Source organism: Clinocottus analis, unplaced genomic scaffold, assembly GCF_023055335.1.
Source record: "Clinocottus analis isolate CAN_PGR_092001 unplaced genomic scaffold, fCliAna1.0.p SCAF_14, whole genome shotgun sequence".
In the NCBI taxonomy this organism is placed as follows: Eukaryota; Metazoa; Chordata; class Actinopteri; order Perciformes; family Cottidae; genus Clinocottus; species Clinocottus analis.
The window spans coordinates 17757335-17778071 of record NW_027175865.1 but is presented as its reverse complement, the minus strand read 5'-3'; the positions used below and the strand labels follow the sequence as shown (position 1 = coordinate 17778071).

General features: G+C 40.5%; 1 protein-coding gene across 2 annotated transcripts in view; it reads right to left on the bottom strand.

The window, feature by feature from the left end:
- The window catches only part of LOC137784853 (chitin synthase chs-2-like), a 26528-nt gene extending 13751 nt beyond the window's left edge, over nt 1–12777 (bottom strand). The window contains exons 1-22 of one of the 2 annotated variants that reach the window (XM_068575805.1): nt 12630–12777; nt 10908–11043; nt 10532–10720; nt 9329–10205; nt 8667–8850; nt 7639–7734; nt 7358–7519; nt 7097–7271; nt 6878–6979; nt 6622–6763; nt 5669–5869; nt 5376–5491; nt 4012–4180; nt 3539–3718; nt 3173–3445; nt 2646–2808; nt 2528–2559; nt 2373–2437; nt 1844–1954; nt 1538–1752; nt 1328–1412; nt 1–54 (exon numbers count right to left, since the gene is read on the bottom strand). The exon at nt 1–54 is cut by the window's left edge and continues 63 nt beyond it. In XM_068575805.1, the coding sequence (XP_068431906.1) occupies nt 1–54; nt 1328–1412; nt 1538–1752; nt 1844–1954; nt 2373–2437; nt 2528–2559; nt 2646–2808; nt 3173–3445; nt 3539–3718; nt 4012–4180; nt 5376–5491; nt 5669–5869; nt 6622–6763; nt 6878–6979; nt 7097–7271; nt 7358–7519; nt 7639–7734; nt 8667–8850; nt 9329–10205; nt 10532–10720; nt 10908–11043; nt 12630–12655 (3753 nt within the window). In that variant the 5' untranslated portion in view covers nt 12656–12777. The remainder of the gene's footprint in view (nt 55–1327; nt 1413–1537; nt 1753–1843; nt 1955–2372; nt 2438–2527; nt 2560–2645; nt 2809–3172; nt 3446–3538; nt 3719–4011; nt 4181–5375; nt 5492–5668; nt 5870–6621; nt 6764–6877; nt 6980–7096; nt 7272–7357; nt 7520–7638; nt 7735–8666; nt 8851–9328; nt 10206–10531; nt 10721–10907; nt 11044–12629) is intronic. The other variant, XM_068575806.1, reaches the window with a different exon arrangement.
- Between the last annotated feature and the right edge of the window lie 7960 nt (nt 12778–20737).

The following is a 20737-nucleotide window of genomic DNA, read 5'->3' as shown; positions in this document are numbered from 1 at the left end:
TTCGAAGTCGGAGTCGCTTTCTTCATATCTGACCTCGCTTTCGTCGCCTTTGACCTGCAGAGAATTTCAAAAGGGACAAAGGTTCACAGCAGCTCCCACCACACCCAGTTGCAACCGCAGCATTGGTATTAGAAAAGGTGGGGTTTGGTTCTGTGAACAGTCGGCGCGTGACGCCGTCTCGCTGCAGTTGACACATTAATTGCCCCTTTGTGAAGCGCTCTGCTTCCTCTCTTTGTGCGGATGGAAAACACTGAGTCCTTATTACAGTTTGCAAACAACAACAAGCGTGTCCTTCAGGAGAAAAGACAATAAAGTGTGCAGGTACAGTGTGTTCAAAACAGGAACGCCACAACCGGATCACTGCGTCACTACGATCTGACGGCTGGTACGCGTCATTTGACTTATAGGTTTAAAGTTATTAATATTACCAGCAGTAGTAAGTAAGTGAAAATAACAATTACGTTAAATCTGCACTTACTTTCCTGACAAAGTATTGTGTATTTTTGAGAGTATAACAAGTAAAGGCCTCTACTACACACTGGAGGATTTGGTTTGAATGTCTTTTTTTTTTTTTATTTAGAGCTATTGTTTTGTTTTAATAATGTTATGCATGCATCAATTATTTATGTTGCGCAAAACGGGTTGAGTTGTGCCAATATTTTCAACGATTTTAAAACAATAAGTGGGCTCTGGGGTCCAACATAAGACAAACTTCTTCTGTTTTTGCCTTTCACAATAAAATCCCTGGACATATTTTATAATTGCAGGAAAGTCAAAGGAAACCATTGAAACCAGACGGGGCTGTCATCCAGGAGCTTTGTTCCTGTCCCGTACGAAACCAAATCAATGTCGACGTATTTTACTGTAATTGCGTTGCTTAAACTAACAGCAGTTACGAGGTATTCTACGTTGGAAAAATACTCACTTTAACCCCAACCATCGCAACCATCACCAACGAGGGTTGTTGCATGAGTAAATCCTTGTGTAGCTTTTAAAACTGTATGTTTTCTGTGAACACAGACTTTTATTTTGAAAGGACTCAAGCTAAGAGGTGGCGAGTGCTTCACAGTTTTAAACATAAAGCCACTAACCAAGCCTGGATACTAAACAAGATGGGAATGAGAACAATATTGCTCAATAAATAAGCAATATTTTGAGAAATGTGTGGAAATCGCTGGTGATGATTTTAGTTGTGCCCTGAGTGGGATTCGCTAGTTGGCGTCAACTACTCATTATAACAAGTTGTCATACCAGCAATAGATACGGCAGCAGTAGCAGCATAGTAGTAGTACCATCTCAATATAGACAAATATACATATATTTTTACCTCTTTGAATGTCTGGAGTTCTTCTTGTTTTTTAGATATGGGCTCTGTATCCAGGAAGGCCACATAATGGATCAGGGTGTATATCCTGAAAAGAAAACGACAGAACAAGAGCGTCAGAGAGGATCAGAGGACCTTTCCCCACCGTGAAACTCAGACAGGGTAATGAGCTCAAAGTACCTCCTCTGATTTGAGCATCGGGCCGTTGCTTACCTGTGGTACAGCATGCCGATGAACTGGATGATCACCAGCAGGACGAAGGACAGGATGAACATGAAGCCCACCGGGTCGATGAAGATGTACTCTCCGGTGTATTCCAGGTTGTAGTCTATTTTTGGCAGCTGGATGAAGACGGACGACTCTAAGAGTTGGAGAGTGAAGGTCACGATGAGCCAGAAGGCGTTGCAAATGAAGTAGACGAAGGTAATCTGTAAAAAAAACAAAACAAGAAAAAGGATTAGTATTTTCACAGAGTTTCATCGTAGTGAGATTTAATTTTTCACTGGAACACATTGTGACCTTGTTCCTCAGCCCCCTCAGGTTGTCAGTCATTTCTTGCTGTTTCTTCTTGTCCTCTGGAAGAGGCTCAAGGTATTTGGCCGTAAGATCTCTGAAGAACTGCTCTTCTTCCTGCAAGGACATTGTAATTCATTGTTTTAATCTCTTTGTTTGCAGGAAACACGTTGCCCGATGAGAACGAAGCACATTTAAAAAGGTGCGTGGCAAAATCCCCAAACGTGATGGATTATCTTTGCAAACTAAAACCCATAAAATATGGAACAGTAATCAGACAAATCTTAACTTTCGTTGCTGTTTAGCAGCGATGGATTTTGCATCACTAAAATTCAAAACATTAGGTCCGGACACCGGCGATCACAGCGACTTCAAATGTTAAGGCGTCTCACTTTTATGCAACCGTCTTGACAATATGGCTGTTGAGTAATGACAATTGGTTTTGTGTCGTGATCAAACAGACGGACAGACGTGAGGCGATCACATCTAATCTTTAGCAGTGGCAATAAAAAGATAACAAAAACAAATTTTGCACCTCGTCGAGTGTATCCTCCTTCAGACGCATGTCATCAGACAAACTCTGCAGTTGTGTGACCCAATCTGAAGATAAGAGCAACATATACATCATTACACAACATGAACATGTCACTCAACATTATTTTTGCTAGATTTCCCCATATTTGGACTTACTTGGGTGAGAGATGGGGGGAGCCGGCACGTGACTGAAACAAAACAAGGAAATAACAATTAGAAACCAACACTTTCTTACTTTCTTACCCTCGGATCAACGTTGCACACCGGATCGTACCTCTGCTGCATCATCGGATCGTCCACGATGCTGTTTTGGGGTCTCGGTTCGGGCTCTGCTGTGTGGGTGTCCTGGTTGAGGATGACCTCTTCTCCACTGCCGGTCTGACAGAGTTTTCTACAGCATTTGGACCGCGAGAAGAACCGCATGATGGCGCTTTTGGCTGCAAGAGTAACCGGCAGTTTTAGCTCGACTCAAACAAACAATGGAGCAGCAGCGTTGGTGGAACTGACGAACAACTAACTATGAGGAAATAAAAAGGGTTCATGTGTATTTGTCACCAGACAGCCTTCGTGAAGACCTTCATTCGTGACAATACAATGCTCATTTTCGAACTCTCAGTCGCTTATGAGAACTGGACAATTTGAATTGAATTTGATGCTGGATTACTCAATCGGTCCAGTAGGGTTTTAACATGCACAATGTGTAAATAACTGATATTTTTTAGTTGTATCTCCCTGCACGCAGGCAAAATATCAGTTATTTACTCTATCGTAGTCATTTTTCAAGTCTCAACTACGTTCTACCTTTCTGGCTTTTGGTTTGAGGGCCTGCGCCTCCCGCCGCTCCGGCGGCCGGCGCCGTCTCCCTGGTGCCCCAGGACACGTTGTTCATGTTGACCATGGAGTAAATCGACAACAGCAAGTAGGCGCTGGGGATGGAGATGAGGTAGATCACGCCGTAGCACACCAGGCCGATCTCCTGAGGATGCAGTAACGCAGTGAAGAGGTAAAAGCACACCAGGGAGATGAGGAAGATGCTGCTGGGAGTCAGCAGGGTTCCTTCAGTCACCATGTTGCCTGATGGAGAATACAGCAGATGGAAGATGAGATTAAGATGCCAGAAAACCTCTCAGTGCGAACAGCCTTGGTGGAGTGTTTGTGTTTGTGTACCTGATATGGAAATCCCAACTACCATCATGAGGAAGGCGTAAATGACGCTCAAGATCGCTGCAATGTTGATCTGAGTGTCGGCCTTGAGCTTGAAGCTGACGCCGAGGAAGATAATTGGCGGTACCGCGGCCAAGACCAGAGCGGCGCTCGGGTGAATATCAAACAGCACAGTCAAACTACCTGAATGATTGACAGGAAGCAAACACAAGGTGGGGTTTAACAACCACATCATGTTTCAGTAAGTGAGTAACCACAACCTTCTCAACTCAACCACATCCTCTTTCATTGGCTTTTAAGCAACAAATGATGGGATGTCAATGCATTAACTGTACACAACTATGCCTCTATGTATGTAATCTATGTAATGAAAGCTCTTATGCTTAATTTTGACACATCAGTAAAAGCTTTAATAACTTATTTAGGTTCTGCTTAGGTACTGCCTCTTTCACTGGCTGAAAACATATTAGCCTGACCTGCAATCATAAGGATGACGGTGGAAGGTGCCAGGATGGACGCGACCAAGTTCATGAGCTGGTAGAGCATGTAGGCTCTGGAAATGGACGGGTTCCTCTTGGAGATCATGGTGGTGAAGCCCACCAAGTCCGCGATGTTGGCCATGGTGGACGGTCCCCATCGTCGACGCTGACGCAACAAAAAAGAAACATCAGCATGAAGTGATCTGCAAACTGTTAGAGACGGTGGCCATTATTTCTGTATCGGCAGCGTGTTGTAGTTTCAGTTGAAGAACGATAATGTTTCTGGTTCAGTAAAAGTACACTGAAGCCAGTAAACCATACTGTTATGGAGACATACACCATGAGATGTAGTTTCTGAGCTCACCTTTCTCTTTGTACAATAACAAAACCATATTTGTATTTACGATGGACAAAATGTGTCTCTGTAATTGGCTATGTATCTGCATGTTACTGTCATTTGCACATTAACAGATGACGTAATACTTTAATCGAATGAAAGTCAGAAAAGTCATTTTTTGTCGATTGAGAAAAAGCTCAAATGATCTTCACAAATCTAAAAATATCTTAACAAATGACAGATCATTAATTAAAGATTATGAGATACATATTTGTGGGAGAGAAAAAAAACATGAAGATATTTGTTCTTCACTAGACACAACCTGATCATTATCTAGTGAGTGATCGTAACCTCAATAGAGCTCAGGTATTTATTAGAAACCAGAAGTTGTAAAGCACCTGGATCTGGTCCAAAGAGTGTTGCCCAACATTTGAACAACATTTTTGACATGTAAGCAGTGGAAGCTGACACAGGAAGGATTATAATTATCCTTTCACAATAAACCAACGTGTTGATCCGTCGCCTCTTGAAGATCTCATTCAAAGAGTGTAAACCACATTTTAAGTCACATGTTGGCAACATGTGCTGATCTCTGGTTTCCCAACACGGTTTTTCCCAACTCGTCGCATCCTAACGCTTGGTCTGTCAACTCCAACTTGTACAGGGTTAGGCAAACAAAACCCCTAAGTTGGGTTAGTGGTTAAGTACAGTAAAGATGACACTACAGTAACTAATGCATGCCTTCAAAATACCACGTTGGGACACCGGCGTCCTTATTGGAAGTCTTGTGTTTGCGTGGCCTTTAGGCAACCTTTGCCAGCCTTATATTATTGTCTTTATACTGCTGTGCGTCATGTTTTGTCCGTGAATAAAAAGGTGCTGAAGGTACCAATTAGTGCGCTATGTGTATCTGTATTGGACACGTTGGGTGTGGCAGAATTCCTCTTTAAGAGCCGTACGTCTTCATTTTTCAGGCCCAGCGCAACCAAATCTGCATTATGCAGCATGAGGCTTTGAGAATCACCTGGTTGAAAAACTCCTTGAAGTCCTCCGGGGCATTGGTGTAGGCGTCGGAGGCCGCGTTGTACTCCACTCTCCAACCCTGCTTCAACAGCAGAGTACACAGCCAGCGGTCCTCTCCTGCAGAGACCATGAGAGATTGTGTCAAATTAACCACCAAACCATTAACTTTTAAAATTATTTTTAAATTAAATTTAAATCAACCGGCTTTGGTTTTAGTTATATTCATCCATGATTGGTTCACAGTTAGCTCCAGCAGTATACCAGCCGAGTGCTCCTCTGATGCTTCACTCTTACCCTGGTCGTACTGGATGTAGTGTATCGCCTTTGCGGACTTCATGGTGTATCTCTTCATCACGTTGTCGTCCATCAGCGCCGATCCTCTGAACAGACTGAAGCATCCGGGGCTGCAGAGCACGCAGCCGAACACGTGCTCCGCCGTCTTGTGGAGCCAGTGACCCACCGCGTACTCAAACTTCTGGTACCACACTAAGGGACCTGCCGTGGAAATACACAACTGTTACTGCATAATAATACACAGTAGTGTGACGCATAGTCATTCGTTTAACTTCATTTACTCATGTGTGTGTTGCGACAGAAGTCCCATTCATTGCACAGTGCTGTGTGTATGTTTCTCCATCCATTCATTCATCCACCACACAGCCACTAATCAATCAATCCATCCATCCTTTAATCCATCCATCCATTCATCCACCATTCATCTATCATTCTTCATCCATTCATTGATCCCTTCATTCATCCATTAACCTATCCATCAATTAATCCACCATCCAGCCACTAATCAATTAATCGATCCATCCTACATCCATCCATCATTCTTCATCCATTCATCAATCCCTCCATCCATCCATTAATCCATCCACAATCTATCCATCCATCCATTCATCATACTCCATCCATTTATCAATCCCTCTATACATCCAATAATCTAATCATTAATCCATCCCTCCATCTCATCATCCATCCCTTCATCCATCCCTCCATCCCTCAACTATCCATTTATTCCGTTCAGATTCTGGGTTGCTTTTGAATTTCAATCAGAAAAAGCTCAACGTCAACTAAACTACGCACTTAAATTATTTAAAATATATATTTTAAGTTGTCTCTTGTCAATTTTGCTAATTGTTTGCAGACTGGTCTGATGTAAGTCTGCATTGATTTCATTGATGACCAGCTATCAATTCCCTCATTGTCCTCCCGCCGCTGCCCTTTCCTGGCATTTGACCGACCTGTCCCTGTGGGGTGAATCCGGCCGCACGCCGCCCCGACGCGCGGATACAGCTTCAGACGATCGATGAGCAGCATCACGGCGGGCGGCTGGAAGTCGGTGTCCCCGTCCAGAGCCAGGATGTAGGTGTTGTGCTTCTCTTTCTGGAGGAACAGACAGTTTGGTTCACAATTAGCGTCTTTTTATTTGCAAATATTGTCAAGTATGCACTGGTTTGTGTGTTTGTGTGTGTCTGTGTGTGTTTTCTCTCGTCTCACCTCAAATTCTTTTCTCAGCTCAGCCTCCTCCTGTCCTTTCTCCCACTTTTTGAAATACTTGGTTGCCACTTTCCAGCCCAGGAGGTAGTACAAGTACATGACCTGTAAGATATCACGTACTATTCAGCAAACAGTTTACTCCTACATGTCCCTGGCAGTAAAGGATGACTTGTTTAACTTTGGATAGTAATCAAACTCTGCTGCGTGAGCGTTCATCACCTGGGACCACCTCTTCTTGTGGCGGATGCGAGTCTTGTCCTTGAAGTGAACTATCAAAGTGTTTCCATAAGGCATGGTGAGCACCACACGTCCTCCGTACGGCGTCGTCAAGATCTTCTGATCGGGGATCTGCTGCTGCTTTGTGAAGTGGCCTTTGTCGATGTTCAAGAAGATCCTGGCGCCAGAGGATGAAACATGGGTCAGCTTCATTTCAAGTGATCGTTCTGTACTTTCTTTTTTTTCTATAAATCAAACTTTTACCCGTAAACTTCTCGGAGGATATTCACAAGCATCTCTGCATATTCGTTGACGTTGCGTCCTTGACTTCCGGGAACACTTTTGAAGGCGTCGTCGAAGTAGATGTGGCTTTCGAACTTAACGTGGCTCGTTTCTCCTTCCTTATTCGGCCTGTACTTGTCCAGTCTGTAGAGTCACGAGATTTAGAAGTCTCTTTATGTGAGGATGATGTCGTTTATGGCAGAAACGGGGTGAATTATTAAAAGCATATTTCCGTTTTCATAGACAACCCAAGTGGAACTTACCGAAATATCGAAATGATGATATTCATCATCTCGTCATAGGTTTCGTGCCACATGGTCGCGCAGAGGAACACTTTCACCGGGTCGAGCGGTTTGAACCTGAAAAGGACAAGATTTAGCATTTTTGAGAAATGTGAAGAACTTCTACATGTTGAGTGATTTCAATTCAATTCGGTTTCTTTTGTAAAGCCCAAAATCACAAATACAAGATTTTGCTCGGAGGGCTTGACAATCTGTACACACAACATCCTGTCCCAGGACCTCACATCGGATCAGGAACAACTCCCCAAATAAAGATAATAAAACCCTTTCAGGGGGAAAAAGGGAAGAAACCTTCATAGAGCAACAGAGGAGGATCCTCATCAGGATGCACAGAAGCAACAGATGTCATGTGACCAGAATGAGCAACGTGACAGAGTTACAGCTCATGACATGAATTACTCATATAAAAATTATATTGTCATTATCAAAAGGTAAGAATAGATGATTGGGTCTGTTCTCTGTGCAGCCTTTGTCGAGCTCGACGAGTGTAATAAAGTTTTCTTCATTCACTAGTCTGGTTCCTCTTTGTTGTTGTAATAAAAATATAACAATGGAGTGCATTTGTTCGCAGTGTGAAAGTTCAAAGAAATACACGTTGTTGGAAAGGATATATTGACGCGCAAATGAGTCACACAAAACAACACGTCCCGGTGTGTAAAAGCCTTTCTTCTCTATCTGAACCTGATCAAATTAAGTGAATCCAGAATCCATTTTAATGTCTCACCGTAGCCGTTGGCAGGAGGCCGTGAAGCCTTTTGGATAAACAGTAATTACAGTCATTACAGAGTCATCATCACTTCTTTTGTTTTATATCCTTTGTGTCAAGGACAAGGCTATTTGTATAAAATTAGTGGTTGTCAAATAAGTGCGCAATTAAAATGTGGGGTTATAAATTCATAATGGAGACAATTAAATTGATAATTTTGCAGGTTATTTGTGATATTACAAACACTTAACACACACACACACACACACACACACACACTTACTGCTTTCGCTTCTCAGTTGTCTGGATGTCGAATCGAATGTTCAGAAGCAGCGACTGCTCGAGGAAGCCTCCCTCGTACAGCCGGCGGGTGAACAGGTCCTGGGACCTCTGGATGCGATACAGACTGAGGAACCAGATGTGGAGCGTGGCCAACACGAGGCCGAGCCACCAGGACACTGCGGCGCCTGACGGGAGAGCAATGAAAGCATTTAGTTTTTTTAAAAGCCTCCCTTAAATCCTCTAACCGTACAGTTATTCCATATCTTCCCAATATTACCACAAGAGAATCGATCACAACCAAAAGACGTACATGTTAGCAATGTTTCTTTTAAAAATATTTTTCATGCCAGAAAAAGGCCGGCTGTTCTAATACAACGTAGATTTACCGTGAAAAACGAAGGCGCAGTAATACGTGTACATATCCTACAAAATCAATACCCATGGAATCCCTTTGTGAGGGCGGGAGTTGTATGTTTATTGTGTAGACTAAAAGACTGCACGCATGGAACGAGCTGAAATTCAAACCATTTGCTGGACTTTGGAAGGAAAAGGCATGAAACATGAGTGAACATTGAAATAACCCAGTGAAACTGCACAACTTATAAAACATTTCCAGGCAATAACCTGCTCCTGAGTTGTAATTGTGTGTCTCCGGTGTATTACCTGTCAGCATGCCGATGTCAAATGTCCTGGACATGTCCAGGAAGCACAGAGTGTGAGTAACATCCAGAACCAGTTGTGGGAACACGCTGCCGGTCTGGTTGTCGCTTCTTCCGTCGACAACTTCCTTGCAGTAGCCCGCAAAGTCGATCGTGGTCCCGTTCAGACTCGCTCTGTAGTCTTGATAGTAAACGATGACGGGGACGACGAAGAGGACCACGACGGCCAGAAAGGCCAGGTGCAACGGCAGGATGAAGCACCGTCGCAGGGCGTGCATCTTGCAGGCCACCGACGAAAACCAGTGGCAGAGAACGGAGGAGATCAGCTGGACCCCGATGATGATGGCTATGATTCTGGTCTCACGCCTCGGGATGGAGGTCACGACGGCCCAGTCCATTTTGGCCAGATGAACGTAGGCTCCGAGCACGATGGCGGTCACCGCGATCCTGAACAGGCTGGCGAGGATGTTCAGGATGTTCTGGCACTTTCTCGTCTCTCTGTACAGAGTGTCGAGGAAGATGGAGCTGCTGTTGTGGCTGATCAGCCTCAAGTAGTTCTCCCACCAGTTGAAAGACATCAGGAAGGAGCCGCCGACTGCCAGACCCACCCAAATGATTGTCTGGGTATCAGTGGGATCCTTGGTGATGTACAGGTACAGGAACAGGATGTAACCGAGCAAAATGAGGAGCAAGGCGGTGATGGACGGCACCAGGAAGCGGTTCCTTTCCTTGGCGGTGCACTGGGCGATCGCCTGAAGGAAGGCAGAGAGGACGGCTACACTGCAGAGTATCGTTATGTTGGTCACGATGTCCAAGTGTGGCATCGCTACGAGGGTGAGAATCGCTGCACCCATAGCCACCAGGAACTCGAAGAAGAGAACCTGAGGGGGGGGGAGAGAAAATACAACATTTAAAGATGGAGATTGGTGCACATTTCCATTCCAACCAGTTCCTCAGCCTTCCAGTAAATCAGTTAAAAGGTTTCTCGTAATGACCAAGGTACATAACACATACTTATCAAAATACTTCCTGGTAAGTAAAAAGGAGTTTTAACTCGTAACAGAACATTCCATGTAACTATATCGCATCAACAAGTCTGATGTGTGGTATCAAGTTAACTTAGTTTAGTTGGACACGCCCAAAGAAAATATGTAAAAACAGGGTCATGACAGTGAAAGATCAGGGACCCACGAGACGGTTTCCTCACCAAAGCAATAGTTTTTTTGTCCGGTAACTTTGAGGTCTTGTAACAGGCCTTCCAGATGCTCTTGAGGAAGAGAAGCACACTGGGAGCGATGAGAGCGCAGCCGATGCACAGCAGGGCAACAGGTTTCTGCTCTTTTGGGAGCGTCTGCGTGCCCTCGTTGGACAAAGTGATGAGGAGGAGAAAAGTCGCCTGGAACAAGAGAAGAAAGTCGAGGAAAGGTGTTGAGATTTACGTGATTTCATAGAACGATGAAACAAGTCAATACGGGGTAACTTTCTATTTGTATTTACGTTCTAATTCATGAGCTCAGCGGATTCATTTTGGGACTTTCACACAAATATTACATCAAACACTGTAATAATTGTTCAGGACAAACCTTGCTACACAGGGCACACCCAAACACCAGCACAGAGACCACGAACTGAGAGATGATCGTCAGTAGTTTGACCATCTTCCATGGCGTCCGTTCATCTTCGATGGCGGGGACCTCTCGGCAGGTGTCCCACGGCCTCCTGAACAAACACACACAACGTCACGCTGCCAGCTGACTGCAGCGATGCACTTTGATCGGCAGGTTCGGTGATGCGATATGTTTGAAGTCGGGATGAAGTAACAATGCACAGCGAGGTGTGGAGATGAGGACGTACATGTAGGGAACTCATGAAGTACATGCGCAAGATTAAAGAATTAAGAAAGTGTGGAAACAAATCTACACTAAAGATGTATTGCAAATATGATAAATGAATGTATAAATGTATTTATGTATACAGATACATGTTTGTCTATCTTGAGATAAATTCCTCATATCTTTTCTGATTGCACATCTTTTTTTTGTCATTTTAGTTAACATTCAGACCTGGATAACTAAACTGCACTGCTCCACAATGTTAAAACATGAATGTGAATGTCAGTATTAAAGTCTAAAGCACAGGTGTCAAACTGCTTTTAGTGAAGGGGCCCATTTTAATCTCAAGTTGGCCGGACCAGTAAAATCCCAGCATAATAACACATAAACAACAATGTTTCTCTATGTTTAAATCATTGGTGAAGGTTTTTAGATGATAAACTCTATTTTAAGTCTTTCAACAATGAACTAGAAACATAAAGACCAAACATTCAGACATCAGTCCTCTGGTTATCTGCCTGCTCTCCTCTGCAGGTTCCCTCGCTTTGTGACACGTTTGTGACGCCACTTTCATGACGTGATCCATGTTTAACAACTTCCAACACAATAATATCAGAGCTCACATCCATTGTGACTGTGGATCAATGGTGTGCATGTCTGTCCTATAAGCAGAGGATCACAGGTTTGAATCCCAGCTCTGTTAATTTTGATCTAAATGTATGTTTGACACCTTTGATCTATAGCAAAAGACATCAGTCAGAAACTGTTTGTCACACACATCCTCAAAGCAAAGTGCACGTTTCACAACAACGAGCCATCGACTGTCATCCGAGCCAACAAATCTAAAAAGCGGAGCTTCAAAATGACCTCATTGTTGTAAACAGTGTCGAAACAATAACTATTAACGCCGTGAGTCTCGACCTATAAACGATATGTTTCAGCAGGATTTCCAATCAAGTTGAAAACGTTTTGCACATTCAAAACATTTCCCAAGTATCGGCGTTACCTGAGAAGTCAGAAATATAGTCTTAACATTTTGCGAATATAAATGTTGTGGTATTTTAAAAAATACATTCTCAACATCATGAGAATGAAGCCAAAAATATTTCAAGAAAACAAATCTCCCTAGGAAACAAAAACAAAAAACACGTCTGATAATGAGAATGAATTTGTTTAAATATAAGTCGAGACAAATATGTCCTCCCAAAAAAAAATCCCATGCCTTTCATATGTACCACAAAATTTAAAAAAAAAATAATTAACCAAAATTCAAAAATACACATATATATATATATATATATATATATATATATATATATATACATATATATATATATATATATATATATATATATATATATATATATATATATATATATATATACATATATATATATATATATATATATACATACATATATATATATATATATATATATATATATGTATGTATATATTTCTCTCTTTACTCACTTGGGTAAGTTCCTGCCTTCATCCATGTTTGCGGACTCACGTGAACTCTCCGCTGCAGGAGTGGAAGTGATGCTTGGCGCGGCAGAGCCCGGTGCTCTTAAAGGACGAGTGAAATGCAGAGAATCCGGTGCGTCAGGCTGCGTTTGGCCTGCACGGCTTCCTGTTGTGTCACAAGGACATGCGTTGCATCTTTTCAAAGGCAATTGTGAAGAATGAAAGGACTTCCTTGGGACATGCTCTCATTTGAACTGGAAGTGATCTGTTCAATCATAAAGTTTATGTAGTGAAACATTTTGTATTTTTCAAGGCAGGTTCAACAATTCAGTATTTCATAATAATAATCATGAAAACTCTGGCTTGAATGCAAATACTGTCATCACATTTCTGGCCTTGTTTTTGTACAATACTGTCGCTATATTTTGTGCCTTATTTTTATTTATTTACCTTTTATTGTAATTGTTTGTTAGAAGAACCTAGCAAAATATGTTTTTCATTGTACATAGTAAATCTGTTATCTGTGCATATATATATATATATATATATATATATATATATATATATATATATATATATATATATATATATATATATATATGTATACCTCTTGAGTAGAATTTTTAAATAAAGAACAAACCAGGACTACTTTTCTGGATCTCTGAACCGTTAATTGGTCAAGTACGTTGCACATAACATAAATTTGATTATGTGAAAGGTGCAAAATAATAAAAATCGATGTATAATAAATTGATATTAAAACAACGACAAATAATGGCAAACAACAAAAAGATGACTGTACTTTAGAACAGTTAGATATTAAAAAATAATGCTTCTAAACCTGCTTTAAAATACATAATATTGTAGTGACTGTTCGACACCTTTTCATGGGCATAACCAGGCACTATTATTGTGATTAATCCTGAATCCTTCAGTGAGCTCTTGCTTTTGTGAAACAGTCATCAGGTTTAGCGATATGTCAGATTAAAGGTTGGCCGGGCGCTTCGTGGCCGGTCTCCTCTGAAGGTGAATGACGTGGCCTCGGTTCAGTCAGATCTGTATCACTTCTCAGTCATCTTCTGACGCACCATGTGGAGCATGTAGAGTCCCTTCTTTCTACTTTTCTTTTTAACGGGTTTCTTTTCTGGAATAGTGATTCTGGAAGTGCAAAGAAACACAAATCCAGGCAGGATTAGTTCTGTATACATTCCTCACCAGGAAGAAGGGTTGTGACACGTTAACTACTTGTTGGGATTAATGAAGACGAAAGACACACAAACGACACAACGCATGTGTTGTGTAGCGAGTTGGATGCTGTCTTCGTTTGATCTTGTACATTTTTGTTGGATGTGAAATAAATTGAAAATGTGATTTTCTGGGTTTCTGTATGAAGACGTTTCTTAGCATTGTGTTTTTACGCTGGTCCTTATGTTTTCATTTCATGTTTTATGTGACAAATAACCTGAAAAGTCCACTCAACACCCTGCACCCAGCTCAGTCTTTCACACCCAACCAAGTAGCTCAGTTGCGTTACACAACGTTAACACGGGGATTTATTGATTTGTTAGTCATTGGCAACCAACCAACCTGTGAATGTTGTTTAGGCATCAGTGACTATATCTACGACTTTCCTTTAAGTTATTTCTTTTATGAGTCACCTAAATATACCCATCACACATACAAAAGCATTCCAGATTGTCAACGTACAACGCTTCTTCCTTCCAGATAACATGGGTGCGTGACTTGGTTGTGACAGTGATGGTATCGGGGAGGCTGTTGGCACAGCTGTCGCTTTGGAGATTTGCCAATAAGCTCATGAAAGGCATAATTGGAGAACACAATGTTGATAACATCTTGTTTTGAGTTAGATCCAGAATCAGAAAGTACTGATTCATAATGCTTGCTTTCTTGTCTGTGTGCACGTCACATGTTGCAGGTTTCACTTCATATTAGTGTCACACGGTCCCGTCAGCAAAAACATGTCAATTGTAAAATGTAACATTTGGCCTGGTATATATATATATATATATATATATATATATATATATATATATATATATATATATATATATATATATATATATATATATAGTTTATTCCATAGGTTTTCCTTTTTAACATTTCATTGAAAATAAGAGGTGGTAGATACGTAGTCAACAAGTGTACAACAATAGCCGGATCCTGTTTCCCTCTCGTCCTCTTCATGTATTTGTGCCGTCGCCAGCCGCCTCTGGTCCAGATCGTTGGCCTGCAGGTAAACTGCACGGAGTCAGGACTAGATTTCATCTGACAAGAGACCGGAGAAGACTCTTAAATGACTTCATTACCACGAACGTCGGGGCGACAGGTCTGTAGGTTTAAAGCAGGCGGGTACACGTTATGTCACAAAGTAAAATACCAAAGGAGGAAGAATACCCAGTTCATTTGAAGGAAAATCAGGATTTAAGGCCCTGAAAAGAAGAATAAAAGCAACTATACAACAACAAAAGAAAACATCGGAAGAATAAATACAAGACTTCTGTAGATTAACTCTAAATATGGTCAGGATTAACGCACCCTCATGCATTCTCCTATAAAAGCCCAGGAAAGTGTCAATTTCCAGTCTTCATAGTCTTTTTCAAAATATACTTCTTACTTCATAAGAAAGAACTTGGTTAGGTTTATGCGTTGACAGTTGATGAAGATTAAAGGTGCAATTAAAAATTCAAAAGTCGAGAAGCTTTGCACGCTTGTCAGGATGGTTAGGTTCGGTGAAAATTTGTTTAACCCTTTTAGTACTGTCATGATGACAGTCTGCCTGGTCCTTTTTTTTATCCTATTTATCAATAAATATGTAAAAAATGTCCTTCTAGCAAAATTATTTTACTCCATTTTCTAAACCTGGCAAGTATTTGTTGTTATTATATGTTCTAAAGGCTTAAAACAGTAACTAAACTAAAACTAAAAAGTAAAGAAACAAATTTTAATTTGCATTATATTTTTCTTATAAACAATTGAAAATGAACTTGAGGAAAGCTTTTGAGATTACAGAAATTAAATTTGACCGATTTTACATCTTCTCAAACAGTTTAGTTTTCTTGGCCATTCAGTGTCCATGTGATGAGCTTTTATATGTGTCCATGTTATAATATATATATATATATATATATATATATATATATATATATATATATATATATATATATATATATATATATAGTATTTGGGTGATATTGATTTATATTTAGAAATAAATAAATAGATAAATATATTTGAATTATAATCAGAGGACTTCTATCTATTGAATAATGTTGAATGTTACTAATTTGAATGTCAATGTCATTCTTGACACACACAATGATTTATGTATTACAAAAAATCAAGCACACTTAATAAACCAAAGTTAGTCCTTTTGTTGTCTGTTCTTTGAACTACAGGTAGGGCGTATCTATTGTCTTGTTTCAGGTCATCTTCAGATTATAACCTATAGAAGCCTCACCTATGTTACATGTGTCTTAATATTCAGACACCTGTACAGGCTGTGCAGATGATTCCCGTCGTTACTTTAGCAATGCTTTAAGAGTCACATTTAATTATCCAGCTAAGCCCGTCATTGCTTTCCTTTAGGAATGCAACAGTGAAATTGATTACTGGTTGTGCAGCATTGTATTGTTTCATTACCCGATAGAGTTCAAGAGCTGCATCTGCATTTACAAATATCAACGACATGACATCCCACTAATCCCATTAATTGTATTCTTAAATTTAAAACCTACAAAATCAGCCAATTGCCAAATCCATTGTCAGACAAAGCCTCAGCAAGATATTAACTATATGCCAAAAAACTGAAATAGTACTTACTTATGGAAGAAACAATACTTGCTTGGTATGTATTGATGCATCTGCGTGAGCAGAGCCCCCCTGTTGTAGAACCAGAGGCGTCCAAGGTCCAGAAAGAAAGTTAGGGCATTTTTGCTTTCAGCGGCCCTAAACGCACAGTACACAAATACGTAGTTCATAAGAAGTTATTGTTTCCATTTCCGAGCAACCAGCTCATCCCACTTCCTTCTCCTTGAGATGTTGCCTCTTTACTGCACGGGTCCTCCACTCTTTTGACTTGAAAGTAAAAGATTCAGAAAAACGTATCTGACCGACCCGTGAAGATCATCTTCATTTATGTGTTTCTGCAGCAGTTTGGCCCAAAATTCTTGCTCCTTTTTCACATTAAAAATATTCTTTCTATGTCGCGTGGGAATGGTGAAACTTTCCTCCGCATTAAAAGAAATCTCACTGATCCCAACTATCCTAACAAGTGTGGAAAGCCTCCGCTGTCTTGACTTTTCATTGTGCCTTAAATCCTCATCAACTGTCAACGCATTAAAGTATATTTACATTCTCGCTCTCCAGGTACAATTAGAGTGCACAGGCAAGTATGTGAACAGTCAAACTGATAGTTTCTGCATGAATGAACCTCTTAGCTCTCTCAAGTGTTTCCTGTATATTATACATTTTGAAATGATTGAAATAGCCGTTGTGGTTGAGAAGATATTCTGGATTTAGTGAGGGTATGTAAAACCATTTGAAATGACTGGAGCTTAACCGGGTTAGAAAGGCTTCGACAAAAATGTAATACTTCTCAATTCTCAGTTGGTTTTAAGTCTGGGTCCAGATACGACAGCCTCTGGGTCCGGATCTGGACTGCAGCCCGATCCATAACACAATGGATGTTACTATAGTTAATAGTATTAAACTGAAACAATAAATAAAACAAATGTATTTAAGAGATCAGTACCTGACTAATACCGCTCATTATTAGTCAGGTAACACAACAACCTTTTATTGATTTATATGATTCTCTTCAGGTTCATTTTACCATGTTTATAATTAAAATGCAGTGGTATCCTGACAAAGAAAAGGCCCAGAGGCCCACACCAAAAATATTAAAACACACAACAATATGTCCATGGATAGGGAAGACTAACAACGTCACCAAGACACGAGAAACAACTTGGATGATAGATCATTATTTTAGTGTATTTTACAGCTGATTTAAGACATGGGTCAAAACCGACCCGTTAACACAAGAGATGCTAACAAAAAGCTAAGACAAGAGATGCTAACAGAAAGCTAACACAAGAGATGCTAACAGAAAGCTAACACAAGAGATGATAACAGAAACCTAACACAAGAAATGCTAACAGAAACCTAACACAAGAAATGTTAACAGAAACCTAACACAAGAGATGCTAACAGAAAGCTAAGACAAGAGATGCTAACAGAAACCTAACACAAGAGATGCTAACAGAAAGCTAAGACAAGAGATGCTAACAGAAACCTAACACAAGAGATGCTAACAGAAAGCTAAGACAAGAGATGCTAACAGAAAGCTAACACAAGAGATGCTAACAGAAAGCTAACACAAGAGATGATAACAGAAACCTAACACAAGAAATGCTAACAGAAACCTAACACAAGAAATGCTAACAGAAACCTAACACAAGAGATGCTAACAGAAAGCTAAGACAAGAGATGCTAACAGAAACCTAACACAAGAGATGCTAACAGAAAGCTAAGACAAGAGATGCTAACAGAAACCTAACACAAGAGATGCTAACAGAAAGCTAAGACAAGAGATGCTAACAGAAACCTAACACAGGAGATGCTAACAGAAAGCTAAGACAAGAGATGCTAAAAGAAACCTAACACAAGAGATGCTAACAGAAAGCTAAGACAAGAGATGCTAACAGAAAGCTAAGACAAGAGGAAGGTTAAATGCTAATAAACCAGTGTAATGTCAAGCGTTAAAGCTGTAGAACATCATGTGTTCCTCGAGGTGTGCGTGGTTTTCTGGTTGCAGTGTACATGTCCTCTTTGGCCTGTGACTCATTATATTTTTCAATATGTGGCCCACAATCAAAGAATGTGGCCATTCCTGTCTTAAAATATAACGCTAGAAATGCAGGCTGCAACCCTTTATTAACTAATTATTAACTGACAGTTTTTTTAGGTCATCTGAGGATTAGAAGCATCATCATGTGCGTGTGTTTAATTATTCAAACACCTATCCAGGGTGTGCTGATTGTAGTTGCTATTTATACAACGCTGGTATGGAAAGGTGACTTCAAACCAATTATTTAGGCGCGGCACGCCATTAGTTTCCTTCAAGGATGCATCAGTAGAGCTCCATCTGGATATCAACTCATTTTATTTATACTTAACATGTTTAAGTGTTCTCAAGGTCACATTTTATGTCGCCGCAAAGTGCTTTCCTTTGTGAAATGTATTTATGTTGGCTAATAATATGGGTGCAATGTATTTATGTTTACTAATTATATGGATTCAATTGTTTCTTTATGTACTAATTATCGATGTGAAATTGGTTTATATTACAACTAATTTGGAATTGATTTATATTGACTCAGCTGGGTCAAATAGCATCAACATGCTTAAAAATAGAAAATGGGAGTGGCCCAAATGGGCCGATGTCCAATGTTACACACTACAGCCAAGCCACAGAACTGAAAACTCACCTCCACAGGTTGTAACACTTTTAAATAAAGAGAAGCCCGGATTACGTTGACAACAAATATGTTCAGGGTGACAAAAGCAAGAACGTTAAAGCCATTAATATTAAAACCTCAAGGTTTAATCACAGCCTGGGCTGCAAAAGACCAACTACTGCCACTTGAAGAACATTAATATCATCCCTCCTGTCATTATAATATTGTGATGATGACAATTATTGGCCAAAGGGTTGATTAACACACAGCTGATGCATCACTCACCAGACAATTAACAGAATACAGCAGATATATATCACACATTACATGGTTGAGATCATCTGTGTTAGATTTGCTGTTTGCTGGAAAGCTTTAAAGTTTCATGAACTGCTGGTTAATTATTTGCATTTGGAATTGAGTTTCAGTCGTTATTGATTACACTTTAATCTCCTTCTCAGAGAGTTTCTCTCTATGAACAACAGTGTCACAGTGTGTCTCTCGTCTTCAGCCACGACTCTAATTCCACTTCATTTTCATATTTTAGTTTTATTACACGGATGAAAACAAAGAAAGATGTAACATCCCTGCAGCTGTGTGTGTGTGTGTGTGTGTGTGTCAAGGTTTCACGTTGAATTGAGTCTGATGATTCAGATCCACGGCGGTGAGGGAATCCTTTCCTTCAAGGTGACGCCCAGTGGAACATTTCCAGAATGTGTGTTGCGTCAGAATCAAAAGGTCATTTCATCGTGTGCTTGTGCATCGCATCACACCCTCATGAAACATGTCCCAGACCTGACTGTACTTCCAGGTAATATTTTTACACCAACGTGTGCTGTTGACGTCGTTTCCGGTTTCAAATTGGTTCAACAGGGACAACGTACATTGATTAACACTTTAAAATAAAATGTCAATGCACCCAATTAGAGCCGCAAAGCTGATTTCCATTGGGTTAATGTACGGGCTGAGGTCATAAACTACGTAATAAACTACGATCAATTATAGTCTGTAGTCAATACACAACAGTTCGGTCATGAAAAGTTAACAATGGATAAAAAAGAATCGCATATATATGTATATATACAAAGGGAAAAAAATCCCAGTGTAAGGAAGACATTTACATTCATCATGTTGCACACAGATATATTGCACATAAGGGCATTATTTAATTTGCACCTTTAAGGTTTCATTCATTCATGTAGCAGTAATACATCACTGACAGGACTAATACTGGTAGCCCGGGTTAAACTATCTATGTGCACAAGTTTGAGTGGACAACAGAAATCGCTTTGTGTGCGTTAGTGCTGAAGGGTGAGCACTTCCTAACAGAAGCTTTGTAAACGGTGCTGGATCCTTTAAGGCTGATCAGGTTGATACAACTTTAACACAGATGCTTCTTCAGGATGTGGCAGTGATGATGAGTTCACAGTTTCTCGTCAAAGACTTGGAGTGCTCTCTCACACGGAGATCTGTGGGTTTGAGTGTTGCTGTGCACGTGCGTGACCAGCGGGTCAGACAGTACACTAAATGTGTGAAGATGAAGGAATGTCCTGCTGCGTTCTCTGTCAACCTGTTTTTCATGTGCCTGAAGTTTAGCAGGTTGAATGGGATGTAGGTCGCTACCCTGTTGACATGGCT